The sequence below is a fragment of the Pogoniulus pusillus genome, chromosome 6 (assembly GCF_015220805.1).
Source record: "Pogoniulus pusillus isolate bPogPus1 chromosome 6, bPogPus1.pri, whole genome shotgun sequence".
NCBI classification, from domain to species: Eukaryota; Metazoa; Chordata; class Aves; order Piciformes; family Lybiidae; genus Pogoniulus; species Pogoniulus pusillus.
The window spans coordinates 23430975-23441332 of record NC_087269.1 but is presented as its reverse complement, the minus strand read 5'-3'; the positions used below and the strand labels follow the sequence as shown (position 1 = coordinate 23441332).

At 40.0% G+C, this 10358-nt stretch overlaps 1 protein-coding gene across 1 annotated transcript; it reads right to left on the bottom strand.

The window, feature by feature from the left end:
• Window positions 1-766: 766 nt before the first annotated feature.
• On the bottom strand, window positions 767-10119 carry PLAU (plasminogen activator, urokinase). The gene is made up of 11 exons (XM_064145645.1): window positions 10038-10119; window positions 8585-8762; window positions 7487-7541; window positions 7213-7317; window positions 6725-6890; window positions 6314-6399; window positions 6024-6213; window positions 4609-4763; window positions 3484-3624; window positions 2768-2916; window positions 767-1913 (listed from the first exon to the last, which is right to left on the bottom strand). The coding sequence occupies exons 2-11, from the start codon at window positions 8642-8644 to the stop codon at window positions 1719-1721; spliced, it is 1302 nt and encodes a 433-aa protein (XP_064001715.1). The 5' UTR covers window positions 8645-8762; window positions 10038-10119; the 3' UTR covers window positions 767-1718.
• Window positions 10120-10358: the final 239 nt, after the last annotated feature.

The window sequence follows — 10358 nt, the reverse complement described above, 5'->3', positions numbered from 1 at the left end:
CTGCCAAAGGGTTCACAGTTCCCTATTGTCAGTAATAATTTTGTGTGCAAGTAGTGCTTACTGTCTGAGAATTGGATGTCAGAATGTTACCGTATAATTCACACAGCTGTCAACTTTCCCTCCTGACAAATTATACTCAAGCAGGTTTGTGGAAGAAAGGACTGTCTTACAGAATGGAGAGTGAAGTATAGACATGTAACTAAGTAACAGAGCTGGAAGTAGTTCAGATGTTACATTCTTCAGTGTTGAGTTTAACAGACAAGCCATCATTAAGGTTTTTATTCCTGTCATTCCACCACTTATATGCAAGGTTCCTGTACCCAGACTACAATAATCAACAAAATAGAGCATGCTTCTCACAAATACAAGTGAAATTTTCAGAAAGAGATAATTTAATCATACATTTTCAACTGATTTTTTAAAGGATTCCTATGGTTGAATTTGTACCTGAGTAACTCTGAATTCACTGATGTCTACTTTATAAGAAACAACAATTTTTTTGTCTCAAGAGTTCTTTTCTATTTTTTTCTGTGTAAAACAATCTCCACATTTGACATAAAAAGTACTATTAGTAACATTTATGAGAGGAAATTCAGCTTATTTGAAGTTAGAGCAGTGTGTGTAGTCACAAGAATTCTGCATATGAAATGCTTTAATTCACAAGAAGTTCAAATGTTTTACCAAGGGCTTGATTTCTACTCTGAATCAATAAGTGCAGCTGTATCAAATAATACCCTTCCCCTTTCAAGAGAGACAGGACACCTAATAAGAACAGGGTTTTTTTAATGATATTGTAACATTCGTGATACAAATAAGTTAAACAGTAATAATAATTAAATAAAGCTTGAGGTTCCAGCCCTCATACAAATAATTCAAACCTGTAAAACAAATACAGGTTTAAAAGTAAAAAAAAAGAGTAGTTCCCATAATATCAGATAAATGGAAATTAAGTTCTGACTTTTGACATCTGCATCATTCAATGGGTGCCCTCTCCTGGATGCATGCATACAAGTCAGAAATGTTTCATAGTCTGATTTTCCAGGGGACCCAAACACCTTCAGATTTGACCTCGAAAGACGATTTCCAGTTTGGCTTCTTGAAGCACAGTTTAAGTGAATTACATTAGCCTGTAGTTATGACACAGCTACATGTGCCATCCTTAAAGTCTTGCTAAATGCTGAGTCCCTAGCATTGAACCATTTACACTAAGTGTTGCATCAGTTTGATTAGACTTCAGTGCTTCTTCACAGTGGTAAGTGCTGATGTAATTCTTCACTTTCTGATGCAAAGCATCGCCACCTTCAGTACTGATCTTAGCAGGTTTGTTTTCTAGGACAGGAGTTTTAGGACTATTCCATGTGATAAGGATTTCAGACTCTGGCCATGTATTAAATGAATACATGAGTCAAGTTACAACTGCACCAATACTTTCAGACCAAATGCTGGTTCATAAGTGGAGTTGACAGATAACTTGATATGCACAGTATCATGCATGAGAAGACTCATTCAAATGTTAAATAGTTTATCTTCCCACTGAGTGGTTTTCAGATAATTCAGAGTAGTAAGAAAATGTGTCAACCATCTCTCTGCCTCAGGAACACTGACATGAATCATGAGAGCATTTAATAGGAAAGCTTCTCATTACTTTCTGGACTTCAGTATCCTGGGACCATTATGAGCTTAACTTTTTTCATTTGAGCCCAGCTGTAGGAAAAAGGTCACTTTGGTTCAGGAAGAAAACGACTCTTGGCAATTACTGCATTCATGTTGGAGTCAATCCAGTTAAGGTATTGAGTAACTCTGGTGTAAACACCAGGCTTGTTTTTCTTTGCACAGCCATCTCCCCAGCTGACAATCCCATAAAGCATCATCCTGCCATTGTGCTCACAGACCAAGGGACCACCAGAGTCTCCCTGATAAGAAAAAAAAATGAAACACATTAGTCGTTTTCTGCAGATGTAGCCTTTTAAGAGTGCCTGTAATTGTTCTTCTAGAGTGAAACAGACTAGTAAATAGTTATGAGCTAAAGCTTTGATTTTTCAGAACACTGCATAGATAAAATAAGGCTCAGCATCTGTTGTGACTTGAAAAAGTCTGTAAGGTAAAGAGGTCTCTAGCTCCACCCCCAGCAAGTCACAGGGAGAACAGTTACTTTGCAAATAACACTGTACTCTAAGTTTATTATCACAGATATTAAGATAGTGACAACATCAAATCCAATACGCCCAATACTCTCATCACAGAATCAGCTCTGTCCATCCTCCTAAGATACTTTTGCACTTGAGGACAACAGTTGTTCTTTTTAATAGCTCAGATGGGCCACTTGGTCCAGTAAGGATGCAGGGAAGTAAATCTAAATTTGATGAATCTGTGAGGGGTTCAATGTGCACCAGCAATTAGCCATTTTTTTCCAGAGCTCTAGTTCAAGAAGTGTAAGCCAAGTCTGGAATAGATGCTGTATTCATTTGCTGCATGTCTGCCAGCCATTACTGGAATAGATTTAGAAACAGATTTAATAAGGCTTTGAGGAGTAACAATGGCTAAGATACTGCACTTCTCACATTTCAAAGCACATCTGGAAGAGGCAGCATCTAACTCTAGTCCCCAACCTTCCTCCTCAGGTTTGACCACACTAGGAGTCATCTCCACTAGACAGACTGAATTCCTGCTACAATAGACTCTTTCCACTAGTAGAACTACAAAATGTCAGCAGCTGATACATATAGTGTACATGCATTCACAATTATTTAAGATAAACCAGTTCTACCTTGCATGCGTCAGTCATCCATGTGGGATCTCCAGCGCAGACCATGTTGTCAGTAACTCTGATATCATCATAATATTCATATTTGCATTTTCTCTGTGATATTAAGTTTACAGTGGCTGACATCAGTCTTTGAGCGTAGAAGATGTCATCTGCAAACAAGGACTACTTAACTATTTTCACCACCCAAGACAAAACCCAACTTCCCATAACACAGAGAAACAGTACTTAAAAATCAATTAGCATAAGCATTTCAGTTCCAATTTGATGCTCTTATTTCCAGCTTATACGATAATCATCAACAGCAAGAGTAAACCAATAAGCTTTTAAAAGAGATTAAGTCTTAAAAAGAAAGGGTTTTATATGCAAACTATAAAGCTTTGTTTGTAGAAAGTTTGATAGTTTTGAAGGACATTCTGCATAAATGCAATCCTTTGTTAATCCTCCAGCACAGCTTTATTTTTTACTACTCCTCATCATATCAGGAATGGAAAAAAATTGCTGTGTTTTAGGTCTAGGCTTAACGTGGTTGACAAGTAAAAGGCATCAGACAGGAAATATCATGGGCAACTAGAAAAAGATAAGAGCAAAGACCATCTTTGCAAGTGACAGTACATAGGAAAACAGAAAGGAATCTTAATTTTCAGATCATGGTATAAACACACCATCCAGTTCTGACATGGTAGAACTACAAATTTGCAAAGAAGGAAATCACTTACAAAAATCCTGTTTCCCATAGCCAGCTATTTCACATCGGGTATGGTCTTGTAAGTAAAGACTCTTCTCAGGCAAGCAGACAGTTCTGACGTATTTAGATTCTACTGCACAGTGTCCAGAAGTTGTTCTTATCCTTAACAAGGCTAAGAAACAAGTTGGAGAACTTATAGTTACTTTATAAAGCAAGTTTTCCCCTCTAAAGTTCTCTGACAATAGAACTACTGCATATGGTTAATGGGAATAGTTACAATTACATTGAGTTCTTGATAGCATCTCCTTCCTCCCATGACTTTTAAAATTCCATTAGGTCATTTACTAAGAATAAAATCAATTTTACATCACTGAAACTGTAAAATGTTTCAACCTGAACTTGTTTTCTGGAAGGATAGAGGCTGATGTTTCTAGGAAGATTCTCCTGAAAGTATATATTTACATGTTTTAAAACCTCAGCTTCCTGACTAGCTGGCTGTAGAGGGTGGCATCCGCTGCCCCACTGAAGATGGTGTGTACTGTACTTCCTGCCAGAGTAGCTTACGAAACTAGTCTTTGAGTCTTGTTTCTCCAGCAGCAGGAATTTGGAAAGGGTGGTAGCATTTTAAGTGTCAAGTGCAAGAGTGGTGAATCTACTTTGTGCAAGTTGTCAAATCCCATCTTTTACCCTGTCAGTTTAGAGATATGGTTGCAAAAGCCAGAGAGACTTAGAAAATTGTGGATTAATTCAAATTAACCTTCCACTTATGTGGTACTTTCTATGGCATTCATCAACTATATGTTGGAACCTAATGTGTATGTATTTTTGTCATCATTTACTATAGAGCATGATCTCATAAAATAAGATGGTAGAAACAGGATGCTACCACCAGTGCTAATTGAAAAGTCATGCCTCGAACAGGTCCAGAGAAAAGACAGGCTGAGTTAGCTGTGTGCCAAGTACTGCATCTGATGTATATCACAAGCCAAATTTATACTGAGTGGAAGAATCTTCCCCAGCACAGGCCTAGTTCTCAGAAGCACCTTGTTCTTGTTTCACTTCATCTCTAGCTCTACTGTTAAAAGATTTATGACACAATTACATAGCCTTTAAATATGCTCAGTGTTTTAAAAGCTCATATTAAGACAACACTCACCAATATCATTCTCATTGCCACCTGTGTCATCTGTAAAGTCAGGATGAGAGATGACATCATCAACCATGAATACTTGTTCCTTATCATCAGTGACATTCAGAACGGACTTCCCAAGGAAGACTTTATAGATGGATTTGTTTTGTGGCTTTTTTGACCTAAGTGACAGCAGAGATTAATAGTTTCTGAGAGTGAGGCCAACAGTTTAGATCCAGTACCAGTTCTTCTGTTTGCTTTTAATGATAACAAAAAGGCAACACATAGCTTTGAAAGTTGACCCAGTATTCTAAAGGAAAGCATTTTTATTTCCTATTTGAAGCAATAATACTGATGTTCGGGCACTTTAAATGCACACCTAGCCAGCCAGTACTAATCTCAGTGTCCTGGAGTCCTGTACCCCTAAATTCCTCTCCTGCCCAGACTCCGGGGGGAAAGGGGAAAAGCCGCCTGGTTTCCCCCCCACCCTCGCCTGCCCTGCAGCCGTGAAGGGGGCGACTGCCCCGTGAGTTCCCGCGCTGGAGCCAGGCTGGGATTGGCCGTGCGCTTTCACGCCTAAGGTGTGGTAACTCTGCCCTTTGTCTAGCGAAGGTTATAAATATTGGGGGTCTTCCCGCCTTTGGGGTTCCCGCTTTGGATTTTGCCCGTGCCTGGACGTATGTGTCTGCCTGAGCTCACACACTCCCCTGTGCCTGGACTGCAGAGAGACCAAGGATTCACTTTCCTGTTAGACACACCTTTGTGTGCCTAACGACCCTTAACGACCCTTAACGACTCCTGCAGCCGCTGGAAAGGAAGAGGAACATAGACCACACAAGCCAGCCTGAGTGAGTTATTTGGCTTAGCTTAATTTAGTAAGAAACCGCTATTAATTGATAGCTGAGTCCTTTTCCAAATTCTGACTTCAAATATATAGTCAGATTATTGATGGTATCCTTGTAGATTAATTCTCATGCAACTCAACCTGTTTATCAAACGAAATTAATCTTTGTATATATAGCTGTGGGGGCGGGTTTTTGAAAAAATAAAAAATATCTATTTTTGATAAATTCTCGACTCGGCCACGTATCGTATTCCTGCTCTCCGCAACACTCAGGCACTGAAGGATGCCAAGAGAACCTATCTTTCCACTGGAAAAACAATAAAACCCACCCATAAATGTATTTCTTAACAGTTCATCACCTTCCTGTACAACTTCTGAGAACAGCAATGGTAAAATTAAATTTTGCCTGAAATTTAAATTGCATAATCCACCAAAATATGTTCGTTCAGCTGGACTTGGAAGCCTAGACGCTTAATGTTTATGGCTGCTTCTCTTGTTTTGCTCAGTTAAAATAGCATTCTTACTATGCTCATTGAGCATAATGCAAAGAAATCAGCTGAAGAAAGCTGCAAATGAGGTGTAAGTACTGTAAACTTACGGATTATGGAAACAGTGTGCTGCTGTAAGCACCCAGCAAGGGTCAATGAGGCTGCCACCACACAGAAAGTGATCAACGCCCCTGATGTTTTGGAAGATACCAGCTAGCCATGGCTGAGACTCAACCTCTGCCTGACTTCCACCAACAATCTTGAAGTACTTGCTGATGCTCCTTTGACCACATGCACGCCCTACAAAAGACAAAATTTTGGTCAGATATTCTTACAACTACACACTGATCTTGTGTTAAGATAAATAATTTTTAAAATCAGTTACACTGAAATTACTTACCACACTTCTCTATGTTGCAGGGTGTTTCTCGAATGGTGAAACCCTTTTTGGTGTAACACCAGGGTCTGCTTCTTCCATTTGGGTTTCTAGAAGATAAAGGAAGTGTTCTTTCCATGAGAATAGTATGAAAAAGATATCTTCATCTTAGAATTGCAATTGACCTGACAAGACCAAAAGTATTCTGTTTCAAGATATGCCAGGGAAAATAATTACCAACTGAGTATTACTGTTGCACACTGGGAACTTTACAGCACTGTCAGTTTCAGTGGTAAGCAAGAACCCTAGATAATTTGAAGAGTCATATTCCAGTATTTTTAATCAAAATTTATTATTTAAATATATGTACCAATCAAGTCGCATCTGGGGCTGTGATAACAGAAATAAGCATAGGAAGAGTGATACTTTTCTTACCTGCAGTAGCTGTATTTGCCCAGCCCAAGCTGCAAAGCATTCTTCAAGTGAGCATGGTAACGGTCTCTCCTGATTACAGATGGAAGGTCCCATGGTAGACATTCATCGTCTGTTGCCATTCCTCTGTAGTCCTCACCATTCTCATTATAACATGTGCTGTCAGTGTCTGAGAAAAACAAGTGTTTTATTAGCAACATGGTCTTCTGAGACAGTATGTATGGGTCCTTCGAAAGAGAAAAAAAAAGTTGACAAGAGATGATGCAAACACTCCCAAACAAGTCCACTTTTTTTTCCCCACCCCAACCAAACATTAGTGAGATAGGCAACATTAGTGAGGAGGCAGGGACAAAAAAATCCCACCTGATTTTAGACCACTATTTAGTTGCTTTTCCTAAAGATATCCAGGTGCTAAACATATCCAGTCGTCTGTCTACAGGCTATACTTTCATACTCAATTTAGTTAGTATTAAGGAAGATAGATACTATACCCAGTTCACAGTGAATCCCAGTGTAACCTTCTGGGCATATACAACGATAAATTCCACTGAAAAGGTAATAGGTAATGCAGGTTCCTCCGTTCAAACAATGGCATTCTGGCAAGTGAAAGACATCACTAATCAGAGGCAAAATATTTTCATGAAGTGAAATACAGTAGCAAATTAAGCTTTAGGTGTTCAGTTATCAAGAAGTTTCCTTCTTGTATGAAGATGTAATTGCAAGATAACAGCTTTTTAGATTCAGGTAGAAAAAGCATAGATTTACCCTTGTGATATAATCTGTGTTGATATGACATCTTGTAGAGCTTCTTGCTGTGAACCTAAAGGAAAAAAATATTTTAAGGAAATAGTTTATGTGGTTTGATTATCTTTTTATGGTTCCAAGTTCTATTCCCTACTACATGCCTTCCCAGTCCAGATTTTCTGCAGGTAGTTACCAGCTAAACCTGCTGTGTGGAATCTGGATATGAATGAAAAGTAGAACTCTGAACAGAGCAGAAATGGGAAGAAATAAACCCCAAACCACACCAATCCCTCAGGATACAAAACAAAATCCAAAAAACCCACAACACATGAGCTGATCTGCTTTATCAGGTCAATTTGACACTGCTGCTACACGGACCTGTGCAGCTCTCAATGGCCACTGTCCCTAAAACAGGAAACAGAACTTCTCCCTCTCCCCCTGTCACCCACTGAGCAGTGCAGAGATGCAACATTCTCCAGCTGCCTTTGTCATTTTGGTAGCCTTGGTGCTTCATGGTTTTGCCATAAAAGCCAATAGATTTATCCAACAGTAGGTTCTTGCCCTGTGCTTTGCAGCCTGAGCATACTTTTCTCCATGTAATTGAATAACATTAGGTTTTTAGTATACTTTTCCCAGAGGTTAGGTGTGCTTGCCTGAGCTAAAACAAGTATTTGTAACAATAAAATTCATTTATGCTTGTGAATAGCTCTGCTAATAAATAAGCGGCCATAGAAGCCAACAGTCAAAAATATTCCAATTTTTATATGTTGCCTCTTTTCTGGCATCACATATTCAAGCAGAAGTAGAAATTTCCTTAAGGCCCAGCATCCACCAGTGAGCTTTTCATCTGCAAACTATCAAAAATGCTAGATTTCTTCTTTGTTGCAACAAGTCTTCACTATTTGAAGTCTGCCAGACTACAAACGGTCCAGAGTCAGATAAAACCCAAAGGGCTCAAAACCATGTTTCTTGGAGATGTATATATATATATATATACATACAGAAGCATCAAAAGAGAGAATTCAAGTCAAAAGCCTACTACACTGGCAAAAGCAGAAGTATAATTAAAACCAGAAGTGGTTCCAAGTGAAATCACCCCCCATTTATTTCAAAACTTACAGCATCTAGTCCCGTGACAAGTGTGCCCAGAGTTACTGTGAGGCAGATGAGCAATTTCATGTTGTTAGTTAACTTCTCAATTTGTTCCTCTTCTATCTGTTTTGGTTTTGTACTAAAAATACATGAGGAATTTAGTGTCACGTTGTAGCTTGCAACCTCAGCTTTCTTCTGATGTTTTCTGTTGATTAAGACACAACACAATTGACAGAATAATTAATTATTGTTTCACTGGGGAATATCTGTTATTATTTCTGCATATAAAATTAGAGTTTATAGTTTTAAGCTCTTTTGTACACTTAGCAACCAGGTTTTTCTAGATCTTAAATGAGGTAGATAAATTGGAAAAAATTGGTATAGTAAGCTTCTACATTGTGGAATGACAGAAATTGGCATATATGTTTAGTTTCTGTCCAGCTATTCATACCCATTTAACCAATGATTACTGCCTTGCACAAAAAGCACTGAACATTCACATTCAGGTACTGAAAAGGAAAGCTCCTTATTTCATCATTTCTATAGCTGCACATGGCATCTTGATGCTAGGTGCTTAGATAAGCCTGACCACTTCACTGAGTACTTCTGACCACTGTAAACTCTTTACCTCATTTATTCACAGTATTAGGTTTAGAACATATTGTCTTAATTTCCTAAATGCAGCTGGATCTTGTCATCACAATGCAAGTAATGCTTTTTTTTTTTTTTAGTGTCCTCACATCTTAGGAAACTTGATTTTAGAAAGATCCAAAGATCTCATGGGAATCAACAGTGAGCAGTGCGATGCAGTAGGAGAAGGTATGCAGAACTTATTTGATTTGCAATATCAGCCCCCCAAAGGACCCGCTTCACAGGCTTCTGCATTAGACTACTCCCACAGACTGAACACCTGCTGACATTTGAAGTGCATCTGCCACTTCGGTTTTATTATTTGGAACAAATACAATTCAAGTACCCTAAAGACATTTGGCAGTGTGGACTGAAATATAGGAAATAGAGATGGTCACTGGATTAATTTGGAACCAAGGTGACATGATATAAACAAAAATCCTAATGTAGATTGTATAAAAATTTCATCATGCAAAAAAGTAAATCATGCCCCGAGTACCTGGACATGCACACCTTTCACATTCAACTGCAATTTCAGCAGGTATTTTCCCTTAAACTATGTTCATACTGGAATTACTAGCTTTAGCATATTGGGCAGCCATGTAAGCAATTTTTCATTTGTTACCACGATTCGCCTCTTGGGCGCAGATCAGCAGGGCAACCAACAGCACTGCAGAGGGCTGAGGAAAGCGCTGCTGTGGCGCGGCCAGCCGGACCCGCCCCCTGGCAGTGCTCTCAGTGGGCAGCGCCCAAAGCCGCGGCCCCCAGTGCGAGGAACAGCGGCCGCCCCGGCCCAGCCCGGCCCGCAGCCTTCGCTCTCCAGTCGCAGCGCAGTTTCAAAGGCACTTACCAGCGCAGGAGCCCCGGGGAGCGGAGCGCCAGATGACGCAGATGCGAGTGCCGGTGAGGCGCGGAACGGCAGCTAGTCCTCGGGCGGGCACTATAAAGACCGGGCTGAGGCGGGGCCTGCGACGCTGCTGCCGCCATGAGGCGGGGCCGAGGCCGAGACCTCGCCCGCTCCACGGGAGCTGCGAGCGTTTCGGTGTTCACCGCGCTGCGAACAGAGCCCGCTGCAGTAACTCAAGAGTAAAACTGTAAATGCTGCCTTGTAGTTTCGGGGATCGACGGCGGCAGGATGGCCAGAGAGAGCAAACAGCTTCGGTTAAGTTTA

What these genes read in the sequence shown, in the direction of transcription:
- PLAU (XM_064145645.1), bottom strand. Translation starts at nt 8,644, where the DNA reads ATGAAATTGCTCATCTGCCTCACAGTAACTCTGGGCACACTTGTCACG. An exon ending in CTATGGGAAACAGGATTTTT is followed by an intron (nt 2,917 to 3,483) that starts GTAAGTGATTTC and finishes CCTTGTTTGCAG; the next exon opens with ATGACATCTTCTACGCTCAA. An exon ending in GGATGACTGACGCATGCAAG is followed by an intron (nt 1,914 to 2,767) that starts GTAGAACTGGTT and finishes TTTTCTTATCAG; the next exon opens with GGAGACTCTGGTGGTCCCTT.